General features: G+C 40.3%; 2 protein-coding genes across 5 annotated transcripts in view; both read right to left on the bottom strand.

Moving 5' to 3' along the window:
* The window catches only part of scap (SREBF chaperone), a 128,096-nt gene extending 118,229 nt beyond the window's left edge, over nucleotides 1-9,867 (bottom strand). For all 4 annotated transcript variants that reach the window (XM_059974348.1, XM_059974356.1, XM_059974334.1 and 1 more), the window contains exon 1: nucleotides 1,658-9,867. The gene's annotated coding sequence lies outside the window, so the exon portion shown is untranslated. The remainder of the gene's footprint in view (nucleotides 1-1,657) is intronic.
* Nucleotides 9,868-10,019: 152 nt separating this feature from the next.
* The window catches only part of elp6 (elongator acetyltransferase complex subunit 6), a 43,327-nt gene continuing 27,198 nt past the window's right edge, over nucleotides 10,020-26,148 (bottom strand). The window contains exons 5-7 of the mRNA XM_059974406.1: nucleotides 15,684-15,876; nucleotides 11,321-11,467; nucleotides 10,020-11,032 (exon numbers count right to left, since the gene is read on the bottom strand). Of these exons, the coding sequence (XP_059830389.1) occupies nucleotides 10,904-11,032; nucleotides 11,321-11,467; nucleotides 15,684-15,876 (469 nt within the window). The 3' untranslated portion in view covers nucleotides 10,020-10,903. The remainder of the gene's footprint in view (nucleotides 11,033-11,320; nucleotides 11,468-15,683; nucleotides 15,877-26,148) is intronic.

Genomic DNA, 26,148 nt, shown 5'->3' with positions numbered 1-26,148 from the left:
TTTATTAGTGCAACATATATGGATGCATTATGTTGTAACAAGGCTACAAAACAATTCCCTGGTACAATAAGATGGATTCTTGATCTCACAATGTACCTTGTTGTGACCTTGAATCTTTCAGTCTACCTGCACTGAATCTTCTCGATAATGGTAATACTTTATTCTACACTCTGCTGTCTTATCTTGTACTACCTCAATGCAGCGTTGTTATGAATTGGTCTGTATGAATGAACAGCAAGCAAGTTTTCCCATGCAGCAATAATAAACTAATATACCAATGGTTAATGATGGATATACAGAAAGATGTGGAGACAAAATTATCTCTATTATCAAAGCTGAAAGCATCAATATCATTTAAATATAAAAGAGTTTTGTTAGATCTAACCAATAAGGAGTTGAAAAAGTTTGGTAAAACTTTTCAAGTTCAAATTCAGTTTATTGTCAATCAATCATACACATGTATACCATCAAACGAAACAACATTACTCCAAACAGGCCATCCTGTACAGAATGTAAATATTTCCATTATTTTTTAAACAAAAGCATTTTAAGATGGCAAAACAAAGCATAGTTTTAAAAAAATTAAAAGCTTTAGATGTACATCTCACTAACTGATGTGGTTTTGGTTCACTTTACAAAATATTATTTAGAAACTGATTAGTGATATCATTTGGAAAGACTAAAATGCAAAAATTTATAACAAATAATAACACCAGGTACTTTTAACTATTTCAAAATTGTTGATATATTATTCCATTGTTAACTATGCAGGGTTCTAATCATTAATGCACCCAAAATGCCGGAGGAACTCAGCTGGCCTGACAGCATCTATGGAAAAACAGTAGAGTCTATATTTCGGGTTGAAACCTTTTGATGCTGTCTAGCCTGCTGAGTTCCTCTAGGAGGGAGGGAAGGAGTGAGTGAGTGAGTGAGTTTTTTTGCTCGGATTTCCAGCATCTGCAGATTTTCTCTTGTATCTGATCATTAATATCAGCTTCAGAAAAATGGGGCAGAATAATGAATTCTGATCAAAGACAGTATTAGTTCAGATAAATAATCAGAACTATGCTCTATTTAATAAAACTGTAAACTACAAGAAAGGAACAGGCATCACAAAATAAAAGCAAAATTTGAACTGTACAGAGAGATATCAAACCATGCCATGGTACGTGCAAGTATGAAGCTGAAAGTTAAAGATCAAAATCGATGATAAAACATGGACATCAAAACCCTACAGAATTTGAGTCCTGATACTTCAACAAAAGCAAAGCCTAACGAATTATAATGCAGTTACATAGTTCTTTTTTAAAAAAATAAGAAATTTAGCACACATTTCGCTAGAGAAAAACTTGTTATATTGATTAGGTTCAATTTACTTCTTTTTTTGAAATTAGAAGAAGCGAAAACTAACAGAACAAGATAACCTTACCGGCATGGACGCAGATGGATGCCGGGTTTCTATTCAACGAGTAAAACTAGCATATATTTAAAACAAAGTAATAGTGTAAAGTGTAGAAGGAACATACGAATGCTGGACCCATACAGCACAGGGATTGGGCCTAGCTGGGCTGCTCACACTCACACATTGTCCAGACCCGGGAAACTACAGTCCACCCACGGCGTTAATCGACCGATTCCACCGTGGTGCGCTCCTTACCTGGGACCGCTCTTATCCGATCCTCGATTGCTGTTGCGACTGGAACAAAGTCCCTGAGTTTCAGCAGAGGCACTGCTCGAGCACGTCTCCCCAGTAACACGCGGGGCCCCGCCGCTTGCCTGTGTGCGCGCATGGCAAACCCCGCCCACATCCCCGCTGCGCGTTCGCGAATCACGTCGAAGGAGCACGCAGGCGCCCGTCCTCCCTCCCTCCGAAGGCCAACGTTGGCGGTTGAGACAGCGGAAAATTCCCACTTCGTCTTACTTTGCTGTGTTCATACACATTCAACTTTGTCTTTTTTAAAAAAAAAAGGGCGAAATAGGACAGCAATAAAAAGGAAACAAGAAACTTTTCTAAAAAAAAATGCCACTTGTCTGCAAGGGTAAGCGCAGGTTGATTTGGCAAATGAATGTGTGGCTGAAAAATTGGTGCAGGGAGCAGGGTTTCAGATTTCTAGGATCATTGGGATCTTTTCTGGGGATTGGATGACCTGTACAAAAAAGGATGAGTTACACTTGAACCTGAGTGGGGAATTGGGGTGGGGGGGGTGAGACCAATATTCTTGCAAACAGATTTGCTCGAGGTGCTAGGCAGGGTTTGAACTAATTTGGCAGAGATTGAGAACTGGAGTGATAGGGCTAAGGATGGACCAATTGGTACACAACTGGATGCAGAGTGTACTGAGACGGTGAAGAACAGGCAGATGATAGTGCAAAATTGCAGTCAGTGGGACGAGTTGAAGTGTGACAAGAGGCCAAATCAAAAAGGGCATGAATACAGGACTGTTGGTGTTACAGTACATATGGCCGCACACAGCATTCAGAATAAAATAGATGTAGCACGATTAGAGATTAACAGGTATGATATGGACATCACTGAATAGTGGCTGAAATATCACAGCTAGAAGCATAAGATCCAGGAACATACATTTTATTGAAAGGACAGGTAAAAGAGGGTGGGGGCACTCTGTAGGTTAAAAAAATGAAATCAAATCCTTGTTAAGTGGTGACATAGGATCAGAAGTTTTAGAAACTGCAAGTGTAAAGAAAAACCCTGATGGGATTATATACAGGCCTCCAAACTGTAGCCAGAATCTAGTTTACAACAGGAAATAGAAAAGGCAGGTAAAAAGGGCAATGTTACCATAATCATGGGGAGGGGGGGAGGTCTTCATTATGCAGGTAGATTGCGAATTTTTTTTGCTGGAGTCAAAGGTATCGATTACTTGGCCTTTCTAGAGCAGCCTTACTAGCCTAGCAGGGGAACAGCAGTTCTGGATTGGGTATTACGTAATTAACCAGATTTGATTGGGGAGCTCAAGGTGAAGGAGGCAGTGATCATAATATGATAGAATTCACGCTGCAGTTTGAGAAGTTAAAATCGAATGTATCAATAGAGTAAATGGAATTACAGAGGTATCGGAGAGGAACAGGCTAAAGTTGACTGGAAGGCGACACTAGTACCTATGATAGCAGAACAGCAACGGCTGGTGTTTAGGGGGAAAATTCAGAAGGCGTAGGGAAGATACATCCCAAAGATGAAGGAATATTCTAAAGGGATGTTGAGGCATTCGTGGCATACAAGTGAGATCAAAGTCAGCAAAAAACCAACAGCAAGGGCATAAGGCAAAAATTAGAGGATTTGGAAGCTTTTAAAATACAACAGACAGCAAGTAAAAAGCCATCAAGAGAGAAAGGATTAAATATGACGGTAAGCTATCTAATAATATAAAAGAGGGTGCAAAAAGTTTTCAGAAATATGAGTAAAAGAGGAGAGTGGGTGTCAAACCGCTGGAAAAAAACAATGGGATGTTAGTAATGGGGGAACAAGGAAATGCAAGCAAACTGAACAAGTACTTTGCGTCCGACTTCTCTGTGGAAGAAAATAGCAAAAAGCCAGAAATGCCAGAGTGCCAGGAGGCAGAAGTGAACATTGTCGATTTTACTAAGGATAATTTATTTGGGAAACTGAGAAATCTACAGGCAAGTCATTTGGACCAGATGGACTACACCCCAGGGTTCTGAAAGAGGGAGCTAAAGGGATTGTAGAGGCATTAGTATTGATCATGAGTCACTAGATTCTCGAATGGTTCCTAAAGACTGGAAAATTGCAAATGTCACTCCACTGTAAGGGGGGGGGGGGGTGGAGGCAGAAGAAGGGAAATTATAGGCCAATTAGCCTGACTTCAGGGATTGGAAAAATGTTGGAGTCTATTATTAAGAATGAGGTTTCGGAGTACTTAGAAATACATGATAAAATAGGCCAAAACCAGCATAGTTTTTAAAGCAGAAATCTTGCCTGACAAATCTGTTGGGAGTTATTTGTGGAAATAATAAGCAGGATAGACAAATAAGAGTCAGTGGGTGCTATTTATTTGGATTTTCAGAAGGCCTCTAACAAGGTAAGAGCTCATGGTTTTACAGAAAAGACAGTAGATAGATGATTGACAGGAGTGGAAATAAAGGGGCCTTTTCTGGTGCTGTGACTAGTGATATGTCACGGGGATCACTGTTCGGACTGCTTCTTTTAACATTATATGTCAATGATTTGGATAAAGGAATTGATGGCTTTGTAACCAAGTTTGCAGATGATGGCAGATGGAATATGGTGTAGAAAAGTGGAAGCTGAAGGAATAAACATGTGGACAAGGAGAACATATAAAAATCAGAGGGACTTAGGAGTCCTTGTGAAGAATTCCCTGCAGGTCGAGTTTGTGATAAGGAAGGCAAACACTATGTTAGTATTCATTGAAAGGAGTATAAAAACAAAGATGTAATGCTGACGCTTTATAAGGCAATGATCAGACCACATTTATTATTGTGAGCGGTTTTAGGCTCCTTATCTAAAAGATGTACCGGCATTAGAGAGGATCCAGAGAAGGTTGGGAATGTTTCCAGGAATGAAAGCTCTAATGTACGAGTAGTGATGGCTCTGGGCATTTACATGCTAGTTTAGAAAAATAAAGTGGGTGGGGGGGGGGGTAGAAGAAGAGATCTCACTGAAACCTACTGAATAATGAAAGGTCTTGATAAGAGTGGCTATTAATGGGATAATCTAGGACCAAAGGACATAACCTTATCCCTTTTGTACAGAGATGAGGAAAAATGTCTTTAGCCAGAGTATGGTGAATCTGCAGAATGCATTGATAGAGATGGCTGTGGAGGCCAAGTCATTGGGTACATTTAAAGTGGAGGCTGATAGTTTCCTGATTAGTGAAGGGGAAGTCAGGAGAATGAGGATGAGAGGGATAATACACTAGCCATAATGGAATGGCAGAGTAGAGTCGATGGGCTGAATTCTGCTCCTACATCATAAGGTCTTTATTGAGGCACTGAAAGTATAGACAGAGTCTGTGGAGTGAAGGATGGCATCTGTGATATGTTGATTAGAAACTCTTCAGTTTCTTGCATGATGCATCTGGATAGATGGTGCATTGATAAAAATGCAGGTCAAATCAGACACACTAAATTGATGACGATCTCAACAACTGCCAAAACCCTAATCGGCATAGTTCAGAAACACTACAACCATTCTGACCACCTTGCTTAAAATGGACTTTTTCTTTGTAATTTTTTTTTATTGAAGTTCATCAAACATTTCCATGGATGTATTTCAGACATTGTACCTATATATCATATTTCACAAATCTCCATGGTATTTATCTGAGGTGCACACTTATAGAAGAGTGGAAAGAAAAAACAAGCAAAAGGAAAGAACTACGTACGAGTGATTTTTTTTTTACAACAGATTCATCGATTTGTGAGAATAAAATCAGGCCTATGAGGCATTTTGTAGTTAAACCATTTTTCCCAGTATGAATCAAATTGTTCCAAATTGGATAAAATTCTCTTAAGTTTGATTGGATTTAATAGCCCATTGACATTAAAAGAAATGAATTTTACCTTGGCCTTAACCATCTGTATTTATCTGTCAACGCGTCATTGAAATTAGAATAAAACTTAATCAACCTACTCCCTGAACAAATAAGAACCAAGAAATGCAAATAATAACAAAAATGGCAACGAACGTGTGATTCCGAGGCTGAGGTCTCTAGTAGATGACCCTGCGTTGAGCTAGAGGAAATGTCTAGCTGTGGGGGATAACCCCTCCTACTTGTGAGTTGAGACACACACACACACACAATAACTAATATAAAATCCAAATAATAAGTTTCTTGAGATAAGTATATCACCATGTACTTTTGCTTCCATTCTAATCATATTTTCCTGTAAAAAATTGTGCATAATTTATGACTATATCATCTTTTGTGAATGCTGCTTATATGATGCTGCTGCGAGTAAGTTTTTCATTGCACTTGAGTATACATGTACCTGTGCATATGGCAGCCAACTAGACTTGACATTTGCATCTATCTTTAAAAACTGCAGCTCAAAGACCTTCTGTTTCAAAGGTCAATGGAAGCAGAGACCTAATGACAATTCTCATAAAAATACCACATTTCCTAATAACATGAAAGTCCATTCAGCAAAGAGATTCTGTGCTGGTTCAGTGAGATTCTTGTTCACAAGCCCATTAACTTCCTCTTTGCTTTTCTAGCATACGCCCATGCACAAGATAATTTACAGTCATCAACTAATCTGCTAATCAAAATTTCTTTCAGATGTGGGAGAAAATTACAGCCAGCTAGAAAACATAGAGGAAAACCATATGGCCAGAAGCATACTCCACCCTGACAGCACTGGAAGTTAGGAACATACCTGATTGCTAGGTCCTACTATATCATTATGCTTTATTAGCAGTGAACCCTAGTTCTAAATCCTTTCCATATCCATTTTGTCATGACTATGCAGGATTCTATATGTCTTAATGAAGTCCCTTTAACTCTTCCAATCTCCACAGACAAAACCTTCCATCAGAAGCCAGCGCGCACACATTCATAATATTAGTCTAGTAAATCTTCTCTGAAGATGTTCTGGTAGGTTAAATGAATACTGTAAGTTACCCTTTATTGTAAATGGCAAGAGATTCCCACTGAACTTTGTTAGGAAAATGGCAACTCAGTATTATTCAGGCCTTTACAGTAACTTCTGTAAGTAACATTAAAAATCAATAGGTATGGGGAAGAGAATAAGTAACAAGGTCATAGGGAATTAAGGAGGGGGGAAATGGGATTGATGGCATTATGCTTCATATAACCTCACTAAAACAAGTTATCTATAGTGTATTAATACTCATAAGATATGCTGTGCATAAATTGATCATTATATTTACAGAATAATAATCTGTTAAAGTACAAACTGTGTAGTTTATCAAGCCTTTGCCTGCTTCTATTCTATCAGAGCAGTTCCAACAACTCCCTACATTCTTCACCCACAACTCTACAAATCAATCTCACAAGCTCCAACCAGTTTCCTTCTGAAAGAAAATCAGAAAATTATTAATGACAGGAATCTGAAATTGTAACAGAAGACTCTGGAAGCACTGATCATCTGAGATAGCAGAAATAGAGAAGCTTTTTCTCTACCCAACCAACTGAATGCTTCCAACAGTTTATGTTACTCTTCTGAAGGTATTGATCATTTGTTATTTCCACTAACTGTATTTAAGATACATCTTCTTTTAAGCAATAGCACACCAACAGTGAGCCATGTGTTCTTTAGCTGCAGTCTTTAATAATAACACAAGAAAGAGGAGGTTGCAATCACAAGGAAATCTGCAGATGCTGGAAATTCAAGCAATACACACAAAATGCTGGTGGAACACAGCAGGCCAGGCAGCATCTATAGGAAGAAGCACTGTCGACGTTTCGGGCCGAGACCCTTCGTCAGGACTAACTGAAAGAAAAGATAGTAAGAGATTTGAAAGTAGGAGGGGAGGGGGAAATCTGAAATGATAGAGAAGACAGGAGGGGGAGGGGAGCAGCTAAGCGTTGGAAAGGTGAATGGCAAAAGGAGGAGGAGTTGGCTATTCAGCTCCTCAAACTTGCTTTCCATTGGACAAGATCACAGGTCCAGGTCCACGATCTGGGGCCAGTTGCATTTCGGAATTCAGAATTTTTTGGATTTCAGAATCCCTCCTTATTGGTTCCAGGACTCCCCGTGGATACCAAAAAAAAACGTATGCTCAAGTCCCTTATTTAACCTGTCTCAATGTGGATGGACTTTAGGACCTGGTGGAGCTCCAGATTACGCACATCCTCCCGAAGACTTTAAATCATCTTTAGATTACTTATAACACCTAATACAATGTAAATAGTTGTTATACTGTATTGTTTAGGGAATAATGACAAGAAAAATATTTTATTTCCAACAAAAACATTCAATAAAATAAAACTATACAGCTTCAAATGAAATAAATCAAACACATGGTAAATAACTTATTTGAATAAATGTAGAGCATCACTGTCACTATAAAACTTCAGTAACTTGACTTTCTGTTTCTTTAAGTCATATACAGTGGTAGTTCCAACACCATATTCTTCAGTAAGACACCGCACAGACACACCACAATCAAGCTTCTGCAATAACTTCACTTTCTGCATTATTGATAATGATAGATGCTTCCCTCTCTTTTTCTCATTGTTACCCATAGGGATATCTGCAGCTCTTTTTGACATTCTCACAGTGAAATTAAACAAAGTCAACAGTGAACACAAAATATCAGCGAACAGCAAATGCACGCGTAACCAGTACGAACGCTGAGCCACAACTGACATCTGGCAGCCTCTGCTAGTGCTGCCACGTCACACCTGAGTGACGTCGGCTGTTGGCAAAAAAAACTAAATTCTTAAGAGCTTTTTGGATCTCAGAATTTCGGATAAGGGATTGTGGACCTGTAATTGCACAGGATGAAATCAGACACTGATCCTTCATAGCCCTCGAGTAGAAATTCTAAAGGCTCACACCTTGAATGAAGAAAATTATCCTTATCTTCATCCAAAGTTCATACTGACGTAAAGCCAATACTCAACAAAAAATAGAAATCAGCAGATCTTAAAATGTTGTTCTCCTTGTGAGGTTGACATTCCCCATAATAAGTCAGTGAAAATGAAGCCATTCAGAGCTAGAAGATTCAGGTTCAGTTTCATTTGTATTCTGTTCATAAATAGTTTATGTAATCTGGAAGACTATTGAAAAACTTAAGGCAAACAATTTTGAGGCTGGTAAAAACTGAAATCTTTAGTTTCCCTTGCCTTGTAAACAATCTGCAAAGTCCTTGTTCAGTTCTTTGTTTGTGCTCAGTAATTGGGCTGAAGTTCAAGTACACTACATCTTTATCATTTGAAGCCTGGTCATTACAAATGCGACAATATTGAAAATTAAATAAATAAAATTCTCTCAAAATTGTTACTATATTATTTAATTCCATTCAATTGAGATACTTTGTTACAAAATCTTGGAAAACCCTTGGTTCAATATTCGTTTCCTTGGCATTCCTGATATGCTTCTTTCTTCCCTGTAGAATTCTTCACCTCACTGAGCAGTGTAAGCAAGTTTACCAGAAATGTTTAAAGGTAGATTATTGGAAGATCAGGAGATTGGCGGCTTTGTGCATACAGCTCAGAATAGATGAGGTCTCGGATTGATCAGCATTGATGATATTGAATGGTGGGGCATGTGTGAGGGACAAGGGGACTTATTCATATATGCTGTGTGCTCATGTAATTATTACATTTGTCATTTCCTAAATGACATTTTAAATAGAAATGCTGTAATCCATATGCGTCCACCTATTGTTTTCCTAATTATAAAATTTGTGCAGGATTTCATATTTCTTTTAAGTTTTACCATATACTTTTCCCAAACTGATTTTTTTTCAGTTACAAGTTTCTGCATATGACTTGATTGTTTCCTACTGCCCTTCCTGTTTCAGTCATTTACAACAGCATTGTTCAGCAAGCATACTAGAGATAAAGTCCTTCTGTACCATGCAAATACAATTCTGAATATCTCCTTTTGATCTACTCTCTTCTCATTAATTGGTCTTCCATTAAAGTCCGTATCATTTAAATGTAGATTCTGCAGATGCTGGAAATCTTGAGCAACACACAATGTGGAGGAACTCCTGATTAAGCATTTTGGCCTGAAAAGTTATCTGTTTATTCCCATTGATAATGTCTGACGTGTCGAGTTCCTTCAGCATTTTGTGTGTGTTACTCAAATGCAGAAGTCTAATTGCCAGTTTGCATTTTTCCTTTTGTCCCCCAGCACAATTCCAAACAATATTTTGTGAAACCCAATGGATTATTGCTCATGCAGGTAGCCTGGAACTAAATTTGGCTAACTTTATATTAAATCTAATATTTTATCTTACTCTCTTGCTGGGTCTAAAACATCCTGTTAGAGCAAACTACTGATCCATAGTTTTCCAAATTAAAGGAGCAATGAATTTCAGTCAAAGCTTTAGGAAATCATATCAACTTTACTACATAGCTCACACTTAGCCCAAAATGTGTGAAAAGTAAAAACCTATCAAATATCAGTTTTGTACATTTTTATACATTTCTACATCTAAACACTCATTTGTTTTGCCATATTTTGCTTTTTTCTCATCTTCAAGCACATTTTTGTATACTTACAAGAGTTTTTCTTCATCAAAGATGCTATTAAAATACACATTAAACACAAAACGGATGCCTGGTGCTACAGAAATTTTCAATGATGGGGGTTTTGTCTTTCCTTGATGACAGAATTTAGTCAACTGAGGAAATGTTAATTTAATAACATTTCATAAAATACCAGAAACCACATAAATTACAAGAGGCAATCATCTAGAACTAAAATGTTTATATCAGGGGGATCCCAGTGGTATTGGTCCATGGCATAAAATAGGTTGGGAACCCTGGTTTATAGGAAAATAAGGAACAAGATGAACAAGATAAGTTTAAGAAATCAAGAAATAAGATGGTTTAAAAAAACCCAAGGGAAAAATTTTGTTGTTGATCACAATTTAAACCCATGAGCTCTGCTTCTAAGTGGAGAGGATATTATAAGCAGCAATTGGAAATAAATAATCAAGATATAAACAATTGCATTAAAGTTTTAACTGAGAAAAACCCTGTATCTATATCTGTAAGCTGGTTTGTTGTAGATGGTTCCATATCATTGGAAATGAACAATATACAGTATACACATAGCGGAATACTATTTTACAGCCTTTTGAAATAATTGTTGAACTAATGTAAATCAAAGGACTGCTTAGTTGTCAGATCATAACTATCACCATGTCCATTTCAAAAGAGTAGATGTCCTTCATACCCCTCAATTATATGAACCAAAAGAAAAGCTAGAGTACAGCAGATGAGGTTCCTCTGGCAAAAAAGGCAACATTCTTGTCTTGTATTTTGTACTGAAAAGTTTTTATAACATTCTTTTCCGCCTTCACAGGTGAAAGGGAGCGCCAAATAATCTTCAGCTATATGTAAAAACAAAAGAAAATAATCAAGGGAAAATTGATTGCATTTGTTGGAATACTGCCAGTAAATTAACATCTTTTGAGAACATTTTCAACTAAAGCTTACAGTGCACCAAACTGCAGTCAGGCTGTACAAGCATGCATTCAGTTCATTGAGCAGCTCAGTTTAATCACAGCATAATTAGCTGTAAGATTTAGCTTCAGTGAAATTTGGTAACAGTTTACCAGCATCCTCAAAACAGATGTAATCTTCAACAGTGTTGAAAGTTCCAAGACAAGTGATCATACCTCCCCATGGATATCCTTGCAGTACCCAGTGGCTAATCCTTCTGCTTGCAGAATCAGATGAGACTGGTAACTCAGTGATTTGACCACAAAATCATTTTCTTCATCTTCCAAATCTTCTGTGTCATGCGCCAATGCCACTAAGTTTCCCTGCAATACAAAAAAAACATGGAACTGTTTCCAGGATACAAAATATAATAAATTTGCAATTATGTATAACTTTAATGGTAGAAAAGTCAGCTAAAAATATATCAAGGAAAAAATTAACAGTAACATTAAGAAACAATAGGATGTGAAATTAGAAACTGTCTATAATGGAAAAATCTGAAATAGAAGTACAAAAACCCAATTACACTCAGATCAGGCAGTGCGAAAAGTGAAAAGGAATCAGTGTATCAGATTGCAGAATCTTTGTCAGAAATTAGAAAGAGAGAAAACAATTTAGTTTTAAGTTGTTAAAAAAAATGGAGGTGAGGGGATAGGAGTGAGGCCACAGGTGTGAGGTAATTCCACTAATTACAAAGTTTCCTTGTTGATAGCTTAATGAGAAGAATGGAGGGGGGGGGGAGTGAGGGCAGAGATCACTGAGCCATACAGCGTAGAAATAGGGCCTTCATCCCACAATACCCATGCTGACCCATCAGGTACCCCTCTAATCCTTTAAGCTGATCCCATTTACCAGCACTTGTTCCATCCCCACCCACCCCCCCACCCAAGTATTCACCGACACTTTAAAATGCAGTGACAGCACCTGCCACCACCACTTTCTTAGGCAGCCCAATTCATCGCAGTCACTCTCTGGATGAAAAGAAATCCTCGGATCTCTTCTCTCTCAATCCTCATCTCAAAACTATGCCCTCTGATTTTACACATTTTTCTTAACCTTGTGAAAATTGGGGGATAAAAAAAACAAAATGGAACTTGTTATAGATCCAGGGGACAAGTATTTTTCTGAGCACTTCATGTGTTTGCTTCAGTCTTCTGGGCTTTGTAGTTTACGGATTTTTATGTTAAATGACACAGCAGGCGGGTAGGCCAGGTGGTTACCGCTGCTCCTAATTTGTTTGTTAATAGGCAAGTTAGGTTAATGAGACCCGTCCAACTAAGACTGTATACAATCATAACCCAACTTCTGAGCTTCAGCAGTATTCTGATAAAGCTGGACCATTACCTCTTTAATATCAATAGTAGATTCCGGTTAACTGGACCATTGGTTAATTAGGGCAGCCACTCATCTGGGACAGCTCTTAAAGAACAAAAACTAACTAAGAAAATAACCAGGATTCCTTTCATTTATTTGGGATACAATGCGCTGAATAGGAGTAGGAGACTGTTGCCGAACAGTTTCTATCTAGCGTCAGTTGCGTGCGTGGCCGATAGACCAACACCATTATTCCAGTATTTAAAAACCATCAGTTACAGGTGTTTCTGTTCAAAAAGCATCATTTTTTGTCACTGATAGTTGTCGAGAAATAAGCAGCATGACAATTCGGAATTGTTTTGCTCACTGCAGTTTCAGGCATTCAGGCTTGGAGATGCCGGAAACAGCTGGGAGTGAAAATGAAATAGTTTCACACCTTCAACGAGTTAGAAACAACTGAGAATTTGAAGATATCTGTTGTGTTCACTCACCTTTAACTACTGATGAGACCTGAAGTCTAGAGACAGGACAAAGCCAGAACTCAAAATATTCCTTTATGCAGTTAAATCACTCAACTACAAAATCTCAAATTCAAAACTCAACTGTACATCCCAAAACACAACTACTTAAATGGTTTACCCAAAGAATATTCAAGACGTTGATCAGAAAAATCAATTAGCGCACGTCAGCCTGAGATCGGTTGTCAACTGATCAATAGGCATTAGTTGTTAAGCTTGCCATAGCAGTATTGACAATCATCCTGAATGTTACAAAGAAAATAAAGATTTGGAGGATACAATCATCAACAGCCTTGTATGAAGGCAGTCCATTATCTACACTAGGCGTCTGCGCTGATTTTAATTATTTATTGAGATTCAGTGCAGAACCAGCCCTTTTAACCCTTTGAGCTGCGCTACACAGCAATCCCCCCCCCCCCCCGATTTAACCCCAACCTAACCACGGGCCAATTTACAATAACCACAGTCAAAAGAACGTGATGTAGATGAATTCCTCCATCAATAAGTATGAGGAACTAATGCAGTTTTATAGTACTGTGTAGTATTGGTGGTATTCAATTGTGTTTCCTTTAACTACTCAATTTGCTACTCAGTTTGGCTCTTTTTAAAAAAAAAAACACCGTTCTAACTATTTCCATGAAACTTTGGCTAATTAGGGCAGAATTTAATTGGCCCTAAACATACTGGTCCTGGTGTCTGAATTAACCGGAATCCACTGTGCACCCTTCCCAAGACACAGGGTCCAAAATAGAACAAAATTCTCAAAGTGTCTCTGCATCTTTACAAATGAAGCAACACTTCAGATCCTCTGTAATTCAGCCTCCATGAGACAAGGTAAAATATCATAATACAACTGAATACATAGCTGCATTTCCCAAGAGTTTTTAGTTTAAAATGATTATGTTACACCTGTTACCATTGGTCTATTTGTACAATTCTGTGTTGATCTTTATTCCTTTATTTATTTACCTATAATCCATTATATATCACAGGTATGCAAGTTATTTACTTTCCTTTGTCATAGGAAAGTAAATACAAAATAATCAAAATGAATTCGAATTTTTCTCAAATTTGATATTAAGTATCAGACTTTCAAAATAATGTTCAAAGAGTTGCTCTGAAATATTGACATCTCATACACAAAACTCCGACATACCATCCAACACTCCAATTTACAAGATTATGTTAATACAATTCTCGGGATAATATTCTTTGATCTGAACTTCAAAATCAAATTACTCGCAAAAAAAATATCAAGTAAAAGATTAAATCTGCCAGGTTTAGGGCAACTGGAATTCTCCTTAAGAATGATAGGGAACGCAAGGATCCACTGTGAAACCATGTTGTGTACTGATACAGATTGCTGGGAACTGGCTACATTGAATTTGACACCACTGTTTGACAACAGGAAAATTACAACAGTACATAGACTTCTTTGGATGCCACCCAGGTTTCAAGAACAGATAATGCACAAAAGGAAACAAAACTACAGGAGCAATACTTTTACTTAACAACTACAATCCAAAATTTCGACCAGATTACTGATAGAAAGAAGTTAAGTAGATCTTGCAGAACAAAAGGATTGGTGCTGCAAATCCAAGCAACACACATAAAATGCTGGAGGAACTCAGCAAGCCAGGCAGCAGCTATCGAAAAATGTAAACAGTCAATGTTTTGGGCCAAGACCCTTCATCAGGACTGGAGAAAGAAAGAGAAGTCAGAGCAATAAGTTGGTGGAGGGGAGGAAGTAGTTTAGGGTGGTAAGTGATAGGTGAAACGGGGGGGGGGGGGGGGTGTGGAAGAGGGAGGGGTGAAATAAAGGCCTGGGAAGTTGATCGGTGAAAGAGATGAAGGGCTGAAGAAGGGGGAAATCAGATGGGAGAGAGTAGAAGACCAGGGAAGAAAGAGAAAGGGAGGAGCACCAGAGAGAGGTGATGGGCAGGTGAGGTGAGAGAGGAAAACGAGAATGGGGGAATGGTCAGAAGTGGGCAAACGCCAGAAGCTTGAGAAATCGATATTCATGCCATCAGTTTGGAGGCTACCCAGACAGAATACAAGGTGTTGCTCCTTCAACTTGAGCATGGCCTCATCGCGACAGTAGAGGAAGCCATGGACTGACATGTCAGAATGGGACTGGGAAGTGAAGTTAAAATGGGTGATCCTGCTTATTCTGGTAGATGGAGTGTAGGTGTTCAGTGAAGCTGTCTCCCAATCTACACTGAGCCTCACCAATAAACACACCCGAAGGACCAGATATCACCTAGTACTTCTTCCTCCCTTCCACCCCACTTCATTGCTCAGATTTCTCATCCTTTTTTCCAGTCCTGATGAAGGGTCTTGGCCAAAATGTTGACTGTTTATTCTTTTCTATCGATGCTGCTAGACCCGTTGAGTTCCTCCAGCAACTTGTGTGTGTTACAGAGTACAAGGAACACAGCTGTCAGAGCAATGGGAATGGTTGCAAATTTTCTGTTAGCTCAGGTAGCCTCAACCTTTGGTGCTCCTGACAAATAAAATAGCTTAAATTAAACAAATCACTGAACAAAACTTCAATATCATTTGTAAAAATAATCTGCAAATACAGAACATTTCAGGTAACATCCATTTAGGAAAAAAAACTAATGTTTTAAATTGATTCTTTTATCAGAACTTGGAACATATTTAGAAGTACCAATAAAATACTTACGGAAACTGGCATTAAACTTACCTTAAGCTTTGAGCAAAGTGTGGCTCGACAGTAATGCATAAAATTCAAAATGTCCTTTGTGGTCACTCCCAGACTAAGCAGGACACTTAAATCATCTATAATCAGTACTGAAAATTTCCAAGCATTTTCACTGGTCTTCTGTACTGATGTACAAACAAACTCATAGAGCGATCGAAGACTTGCATTGGGAGAGCTGGAAGATAAAATATTCTCACAGGAGCTGCAATTGTGGCAACCTGAAACATTACTTGCATTCTGCACAAAACTGGTGATTCCAACTCCAACCCAACCTAACCACTGTTTTAGTGGGAAGCTTAAAAGATTGGGTGTGGGAACACTCCACTTTCCTTGCAATTTAGGGTTTTCTGTACCTCAGAAGACAATTCTCTACCTGATCAGGTATCAGATCGACTCCTCAGTTTGAAGGACACATGAAGGACACCAGCACAGAAGCAGCTGATGAATGCAATATATATATATATATATATATATATATCTATATTTAAGGTCAGTGCATTTAAAAATGTAAGAATGGAGAACATTACTTTTTGAGCAGAAGCTTCCTCATAATATTGGATTTATATACAAAAGCCATACTAATTCTTTGCAAAATGAAAATTATGTGAAAGTCAATGGCATCAATTTCCTGTTTAACATTCAAAGCCCACAGTATTCAGCAGTCAAATTAAGCATTGCTTAACCATTTCAGTGGTGCTCCAATGTGGCAGATTTGTCAAACTGTGGTTTTCCTGAACTTGAACACCTAATGGTTAAATGCCATCTGTTCTATTTACCTAAGATTTACCTATACCTTCGCCATAATCCTCACTGCAGTGCACATACCACCAGCAGCATACCATCAAGCGCTTGAGATGCTGCATGATGCTATCTCCAAACAAGAAACAGTCTATCCTGATGCATTACAAATCATAGTTGGGGACTTCAGTCAGGCTTGTTTGAAGAAAACCCTGCCAAAATGCCATCAGCACAGCTCCCAACACACAAGAGCACTGTTATATTAAGATAAGAAATGCCTACAGTTCCATGCCTGGGCCATTTTTCAGTACATCTGATCACTTGGCTTTTCTTCTCCTTCCTATATACAAGCAAAGGCTAAAGAACAAAGCTGCAGAGATTAGTATAGCAAAGAAGTGCTTGCAGAAGGCAAAGGAGCGACTATGGGATTGCTTTGCATCAGTAGACTGGTTCAAGGACTCATCTGGGGATCTGAATGAATATACACCATGGCTGTCACAGATTTTTTGAACCAAGTGTGTCCCTACAAAATCATTCAGAGCCTTCCCCAACCAGAAGCCCCGGATGAACCATCAGATCTGCAATTTGCTGAGGCCCAGATCAGAGGCATTCAGGTCTGGTGACCAAAACAGTTACAAGAGGTCCAGGTACAATCTCCAGAAAGCCATCTCATGGTCAAAGTGGCAATTCCGAACTAAACTCGAATCAACAAAGGATGCTCGATAGTTGTGGCAGCGCTTGAATGCTATCACGTCTTACAGAGATAAATTAAATGACATATGCAATAACAGGGCCTCGCTTCCAGATGAGCTCAATGCCTTTTATGCTCGCTTTGACTGTCAAAACACAAACTCCCACAGGCCCCAATGATCCTATGATTTCAGTCTCTGAGGCCAATGTGCAAGCAACCCTCACTCAGGCCAGGAGACCTGGCCAAGTATGAAAGACCTGTGCCAATCAACTGGCTGGAGACTTCAGTGAGATCTTTAACCTCTTGCTTCAAGTATTTATTTCAAGCAAATTTCACTAATACTGGTGCCTAATGACTGTCATCCAGTAGCACTTAAGGTACCTGTACAGTGATGTACAATGACTTGAATCCACTCCAATTTGCCTACCAGTGAAACAGGTCCACAGTAGATGCTATCTAATTGGCTTTTCACAGAACCCTAGAACATCTGAACAGCAACAATGCATACATCAGAATGTTCTTTATTGAATACAGCTCGGCATTCAATACCATCATCCCCTCAAAACTAATCAAAAAGCTTCAAAGGCTTAGCCTCAATGCATCCTTGTGCAATTGGATCCTTGATTTGCTCACTTGCAGACCCCAGTCAACACAGATTGGCAACAACATCTCCTCCACAAACTCTATCACCACAGGCCCACCACAAGGCTGTGTACTTAGTCCCCTGCTCTACTCCCTTTGCATTTCTGATTGTGTGGCTAAGTACAGCTCCAATGCTGTACTATTCAAGTTTGCTGATGACAACAATGTCATGGGCTGAATCAAAGGTGGTGATAAATCAGCATATAGGAGGTGCCATGACAACAACTTCTTACTCAATGCCAGGAAGAACAAGGAGCTGATTTTTGACTTCAGGAAGGGGAAACCAGAGGTCCATGAGCCAGTCTTCCAAAGAGGATCAGAATCGGAGAGAGTCAACAACTTTATATTCCTCAGTGTTATCATTTCATAGGACATGTCCCAGGTTCAACATGCAAGGACAATTACAAGGAAAGCATGGCAGTGCCTCTACTTCCTTAAGAGAAAATGAATCTCAGGGTTGTATATGGTGACACACAAGTACTTTGATAATAAATTTACTTTGAACTTTGAAGTTACTTAGCCTTACAGACTTTATCGTGTTTATTGAGAACAAATAACTAGTCAAATTTGAGCAAGTTTGGAATTCTTTCCTGTCATGTACAGCTGATGGAATATCTAGTTCAAATGTTAATTTTAAAATGGAAGCTGATCATTTTGTTTTTAAGCAAAGGGATTTTGGTCAACGCAAACATATGGAGTTAGATTACAGATCTGCTATCAGTCCAGTGAAGAGGCTTGAGGGATGACCTCCTCTTGCTCCCAATCCATTTGGCAAACTTTCTATTTCCTGCACACCCCTCAATTTAGTGGTGACAGCGTTGCAAAGTTACAGCGGTTGGTTGTGCCTTTGCCATGATTAACACCCAGCAAACTAACCACTATTATTTCCTTTTGCATTAACTTAATGCAACACAGTGACATTTGCAATCAATTCAGTAGATGTCTTGCTGGGGTCTGAAGCATTCAAAATTTAAACTAGGGACAGACACAGTATTCCTTTGCCAAAGAAAATCTGCAAACTATATATTTTGTTTAAATACACCAATGATGTCATGGGTTGCATCATAATACCATTTTTTTTTAAAAACTCTAATTTACTTGAGGTCCTTCCCCCTCCCCTCCACCCCCATCATGGCATGATAAGATATGATGATATTGGATTATTAGTCCAGGCCTCTCAATTACATAACCACTGTGCTCGCAAACAAAGTCAGCCAGGGCAAGGCTAGTTAACAAACTTACCGTTGGTTGACTGCAAAGCTATGCTTCAATTGCCAGATAAGAGCAGTCAAAAAGCTGTTGAAAATCCAAGGCCAATAGTACCGTCAGACAAAAAGTTTTTGTCCAAGATTGCAACAAAGAGGAAAAAGCAAGGTGGGGAGGGGAGAAAATTTCATTATTCCTTCACATCTCTCTTATCCATACACTCAAGAGGTAGATGTCCACAGTTACTAAATGCTTACTGAAGCGATTAATATGCATAGCTGAGCCATCAGAAAGCCTTTGTTGGGGTGATCATCAAAGCAGAAACCCATCTTACCCTCAGATCTGAGCCTTCAGAAAGCTCATATGTTATCCAATGATTAATTATTGCGATGATTGGGGGAGAATTGAATATTGGATCAATTGAATGAATAGAGGATTATTACCTCTACTTATATTTCATATTCATCAGCTGAGAACTAGTGTACGTCTTGCTTTAGCAGAGATCTTATTGCCCTCCTTTATCACCACAGTGTCAACAGTTTACTGCTTCTAAATTAGGATGGTTTCCAAACACCCTCATAAAACCAGGATACTTCACTCCACCACAAGCTCAATGCCTTTTGAGGCTGATGTTTTGAGGCTCAAGGCTGATGTCCGATAATACAGTATTTCAAAAGGATGAACCTTCACAAGCCATTGGGCCCCAATGGTATACCTGGTCAGGTACTGAAATCCTCTGCCAATCAACTGACAGCAGTATTCAAGGACTTCTTCAACCCCTCTCATTGCTGCAGTCTGAGGTTTCCACCTGCTTCAAAAGGGTATCATTTATTCTGGTGCTCAAGAAAGCAGGATGAGCTGCACCGACATCTATCACCCAGTAGCACTCGCATCTTACATAATGAAGAGCTTCGAGAGGAGGATTATGGTTAAAACAACCTTCCTTAAGTCGACAATCAATTCCTAGATTCAGGAAACTTGGAATATTACCAAGGATTCTTACAAACTTCTATAGATACAGACATGGGAGGCTCATCCAGAATATTAAGATACATGGGATCTATGGTGAATTGGCTGTTTAGACACAGAACTAGCTTGCTCATAGAAAGCATTGGTTGAAGGGACTTATTCTTGCTGGAGATCTGTGATTAGTGGTGCTCTGCAGGGATCTGTACTGGGACCTTTGCTGTTTGTAATGTATATAAATAACCTGGATGGAAACATAGATGGATGGGTTAACAGGTTTGCAGATTATACGAAGATTGGTGGTGTTTTGGACAGCACAGAAGACTGGCAAAGAATACAGCAGTTATAGATATAGGTGGAGAAATGGCAGATGGAGTTTAACCCACACAAAGGTGAGATATAGGTCAAATGCAATGAGACAGTACACTCTTAAAGGCAGTGATGATGAACAGAGAGATCTTGTGGAGTTGTAGTTATAGACAATAGACAATAGGTGCAGAAGTAGACCATTCGGCCCCTCGAGTCTGCACCGCCATTCTGAGATCATGGCTGATCATTCACTATCAATACCCAGTCCCTGCCTTGTCCCCATATCCCTTGATTCCCCTATCCATCAGATATCTATCCAGCTCCTTCTTGAAAGCATCCAGAGAATTGGCCTCCACCGTCTTCCGAGGCAGTGCATTCCACACCTCCACAACTCTCTGGGAGAAGAAGCTCTTCCTCAACTCTGTTTTAAATAACTGACCTCTTATTCTCAATCCATGCCCTCTGGTACTGGACTCTCCCAACATCTGGAACATATTTCCTGCCTCAATCCTATCAAATCCTTTAATTATCTTAAACGTTTCAATCAGATCCCCTCTCAATCTCCTCAATTCCAGCGTGTACAAGCCCAATCTCTCCAATCTCTCTGCGTAAGACAGCCCTGCCATCCCAGGAATCAACCTAGTGAATCTACGCTGCACTTCCTCAATTGCCAGAATGTCCTTCCTTAAACCTGGAGACCAAAACTGTACACAATATTCCAGGTGTGGTCTCACCAGGGCCCTGTACAAATGCAAAAGAACATCCTTGCTCTTGTATTCAATTCCCCTTGTAACAAAGGCCAACATTCCATTTGCCCTCTTCACTGCCTGTTGCACTTGCTCATTCACCTTCATTGACTGGTGAACTAGGACTCCTAGGTCTCTTTGCATTTCTCCCTTAATTAACTCGACACCGTTCAGACAATACTCTGCCCTCTTGTTCCAGCTTCTAAAGTGGATAACCACATTTATTCACATTGAATGACATCTGCCAAGTATCTGCCCACTCACTCAGCCTATCCAAGTCTCCCTGTATTCTCCTAACGTCCTCTTCGCATGTCACACTGCCACCCAGTTTAGTATCGTCAGCAAACTTGCTGATATAGTTTTCAATGCCCTCATCTAAATCATTGACATAAATCGTAAAGAGCTGTGGTCCCAATACAGAGCCCTGTGGTACCCCACTAGTCACCTCTAGCCAGTCTGAGAAACACCCATTCACTGCTACCCTTTGCTTTCTATCTGCCAACCAGTTTTCTATCCATGTTGAAACCCTGCCCCCAATGCCAGGAGCTCTGATTTTACTCACCAATCTCCTATGTGGCACCTTATCGAATGCCTTCTGAAAATCTAGGTACACAACATCTACTGGCTTACCCTCATCTAACATCCTTGTTACACCCTCAAAAAACTCCAACAGATTAGTCAAGCATGATTTGCCCTTGGTAAATCCATGCTGGCTCGGCCTAATCCTATTTCTGCCATCTAGATGTGCCACTATTTCGTCCTTAATAATGGACTCAAGCATCTTCCCCACGACTGACGTTAGGCTAACAGGGCGATAGTTCTCCGTTTTCTCCTTCCCTCCCTTCTTGAAAAGTGGGACAACATTAGCCACTCTCCAATCTTCAGGAACTGATCCTGAATCTAAGGAACATTGGAAAATGATTACCAATGCATCCACAATTTCCTGAGCCACCTCTTTTAGAACCCTCGGATGCAGACCATCTGGACCCGGGGATTTATTAGCCTTCAGTCCTACCAGTCTACTCATCAGTTTCTTTCCTAATGTCAATCTGTCTCAATTCCTCTGATATCTTATGACCCTGGCTCATCCATACATCTGGGAGATTGCTTGTGTCCTCCCTGGTGAAGACAGATCTAAAGTATGCATTAAATTCTGTTGCCATTTCCCTGTTTCCCATAACAATTTCTCCCAATTCATTCTTCAAGGGGCCAACATTGTTCTTAACTATCTTCTTTCTCTTCACATAGCTAAAAAAGCTTTTGCTATCCCCTTTTATATTCCTGGCTAGACTGAGCTCATACCTGATTTTTTCTCTCCGTATTGCTTTTTTAGTTAAGATCTGCTGTTCCTTAAAACTTTCCCAATCATCTGTACTCCCACTCATCTTAGCCCTGTCATACTTCTTTTTCTTTAATGCTATACAATCTCTGACTTCCCTTGTCAACCACTGTGGCCCCTTCCCCCTCTTTGAATCCTTCCTTCTCATTGGAATGAACTGCATTTGCATCTTTTGTATTATGCCCAAGAATATCTGCCACTGCTGATCCACTGTCTTTCCTGCCAGGGCATCTGCCCATTTAACTTTGGCCAGCTCATCCCTCATGGCTCCGTAGTCACCTTTATTTAATTGCAACACTGACACCTCTGATCTGCCCCTATCCCTCTCAAATTGTAGATAAAAACTTATCATGTTATGATCACTACTTCCTAATAGCTCCTTTACTTCAAGATCACTTATCAATTCCTGTTCATTACACATCACCAAGTCCAAAATAGCCTCGTTCCTGGTTGGCTCAAGCACAAGCTGTTCCAAAAATACATCCCTTAGACACTCCACAACTCCCTATCCTGGGGTCCAGCACCTATCTGATTCTCCCAGTTCACCTGCATGTTGAAATCTCCCATAACGACTGCATTACCTTTAGCACATGCCAATGTTAACTCCCTAATCAACTTGTACCCAATATCCACGCTACTGTTTGGGGGCCTGTATACAACACCCATTAGGGTCTTTTTACCCTTACTGTTCCTCAGCTCAATCCACACAGACTCTACTTCCCCTGTTCCCAAGTCACCTCTTGCTAAGGACTGAATCTCATTCCTCACCAACAGGGCCACCCCACCCCCTCTTCCCATATTTCTGTCTCTACGATAGCACGTATACCCTGGTACACTCAATTCCCAGGCCTGATCCCCTTGCAGCCATGTCTCCGTTATCCCAACAATATCGTAGTTCCCCATTTTCATCTGAGCTTCAAGCTCATCTGTCTTATTTCTGACACTACGCGCATTCAAGTATAGAATTCTTAGCCCATTGCTCCTCTCTTTGCTTAAAACACTGTCTACTGTACCTAACCCAGCTCCTTGAACTTCCATCGGGCAAACTGCACCCTGAATTTTGATGACCTTCTCAAGATCACCCAAACCTTCTACACATTTAACCCCATGCACCTTCTGACCAAACCTCTGGATCTGGATCCCTGCCCCCTGCACATCTAGTTTAAACCCCCCCCGAGCAGCACTGACAAATACTCCTGCAAGAATGTTAGTATCCCTCCGGTTCAGATGTAGACCATCCCTTCGAAACAGATCCCAATGTCCCTGGAACAAAGACCAATTATCCAAAAACCTGAACCCTTCCTTCCTGCACCATGCTCTCAGCCTCGTATTAATGTGCATAATCATTCTATTCTTCGCCTCACTCGCAGGTGGCACAGGTAGCAATCCCGAGATTGTCACCCTGGAGGTCCTGCCTTTCAGCTTCACTCCTAACTCCCTGAACTCTCTAAGCAGGACCCCCTCACTCACCTTACCTACATCATTGGTCCCTACATGGACCACTACATCTGGGTTCATGCCCTCACTCTCAAGAATAGCCTGCACCTGATCTGAGATGTCCCGGACCCTGGCACCAGGGAGGCAACATACCATCCGAGACTTCCGATCTGCCCCACAAAATCTCCTATCTGCCCCCCTAACTATAGAGTCCCCTAAAACTATCGCTCTCTTCTCTTCCCTCCTCCCCTTTCTAGTTGAGGGTTCAACCTCTGTGCCAGAGACAGGACCACTACAACTCATTCCTGGTAGGTCATCCCCATCAACAGTATCCAGTACGGTATACTTATTGTTAATGGGAATGGCCGCAGGGGTGCTCTGCTCTCTCTGCCTGCTCCCCCTGCCTCTCTGGACCGTCACCCATCTGCCTACTTCTTGGTTTTTTGGTGTGACTACCTCCTATCTATCTCTGCCTCCACCTCCCGAATGATCCGTAGTTCATCCAGCTCCTGCTCCAACTCCCTAACTCGGGCTGATAGGAGCTGCAGCTGGACACACCTTTTGCAGGTGTGGTCATCAGGGACAACTGTGTTGACCCTGACCTCCCACATACTGCATACGGAGCACATCACTGCTCTGACTGTCTCCCCCTTACCTGAACTGGATTAATAGAATAAGTCTAAAAAGCACCTAGCGACCTTACCTTCTTCCCCTCAGCGAGCAATCACACAGCCTTACCGAAGTCCCCTTACGCCAAAGCCCACTTAGCCAAAGCCCAGGACTCTGCTTCCACGGACTCCGCTGCCCGCTCTGAAAAGAAGTCCTGCCTTTTAAAGTGCGCGCTCGACGCTGACATCACTCGCGCCTGCGCAGTTCCCCCTCCTCCACAGGTATTGACCAGGTAGGCTTAAATCATACCTACACGGTCGAATTCTCTGAGCTCCCAGCTGAATCACAAGCTGTAACTTGCTCCCGATTCAAAAAAAAAATGGCTTCACAGGTTGATAGGTTGTCTAAAGGCAGCCTCTAGCATGCTTGCCTTTGTTACTTGAGGCATTGAGTTCAAAAATCAACAAGTTACGTTGCAGCTTTATGAAACACTAGCCAGTCTAGAATACTGCATACATTTTTGGTCACCTACAGAACATGAAGGATATCAAAGTTTTGGGAGGGATGCAGAACAGGTTTCCAGTATGTTGCCTGGATTAGAGAGCATGTGCTATAATGAGAAGTCGGACAAACCTGGGTTGCTTTCTCAGGAGCAGCAGAGGCTGACAGGAGATCGAATAGGGGTTTATAAGATTATAGGAGGCATAGATAGAGCAGACTGTATCTTTTATCCAGGGTTGAAATAACTAAATATCAGAGGGCATGCATTTAAGGAGGGGGGGGGGTCATTTCAAGGGAGATGTGAGGTGCAAGTATTTTTTTTTAAAAACACTAGAGAGTGGTGGATGCCTGGGTTAGTGGTAGAGGCAGATATATTAAGAACTTTCACGAGACATTTAGATAGGCAGATGAATGTCAAAGTTCAAGGTAAATTTATTACCTAAAGTACATATATGTCACCACATACAACCCTGAGACTCATTTTCTTGTGGGCATTCACAGTAAATAGAAAAAAACACAACAGAATCAATAAAAGACCACACTCGACAGGCAAACACCAATGTGCAAAAGACAACAAACCGTCCAAATACAATAAGATAAAATGATTGTAATACTAATAAATTAGCAATAAATATTAAAAACATGAGATGAAAAATCCTCGAAAGTGAGTCCCAAAGGTTGTGAAAACAATTCAGTGAAGGGGTGAATGAAGTGGAGTGAAGTTATTCCCTCAGGTTCAAGAGCCTGACGGTGCTGAGGCTCCCGTGCCTCCATCCCAATGGCAGCAGCGAAAATACAGTACAGTCCAGATGTGGGGATTCTTGAGGATGGATGCTGCTTTCCTGTGAACAATGCTCCATGTAGATGTGTTCAATGGTGGGAGGGGGCTTTATCTGTGATGGTCTGGGCTGTATCCACTACATTTTGTAGACTTTTCCATGCAAAGACTTGGTGTTTCCTGGCCATTATGTAAGCTTTTCAGTGTACTCTCCATCACACATCTATGAATGTTAGTCAAAGTTTTTGATAACATGCTGAATCTTCGCAAACTTTGAAGTAGAGGTGCTTCTGTGCTTTATTTGTAAGGGCACTTCCACGCTGGATCCAGAACAGATCCTCTAAAATGATAACACTTAACTGAGTAATTTAAAGTTACTGACCCTCTCCACCTCTAATCCCCCGATGAGGACTGGCTCATGGAGTTTCAGTTTCCTCCTTCTGAAGTCAATAATCAGCTCCTTGGTCTTGCTGACATTGGGTGAG

The sequence above is a fragment of the Hypanus sabinus genome, chromosome 1 (assembly GCF_030144855.1).
Source record: "Hypanus sabinus isolate sHypSab1 chromosome 1, sHypSab1.hap1, whole genome shotgun sequence".
In the NCBI taxonomy this organism is placed as follows: Eukaryota; Metazoa; Chordata; class Chondrichthyes; order Myliobatiformes; family Dasyatidae; genus Hypanus; species Hypanus sabinus.
Note: the sequence above shows the minus strand (reverse complement) of the source record. Positions and strands in the feature narration are given on the sequence as shown.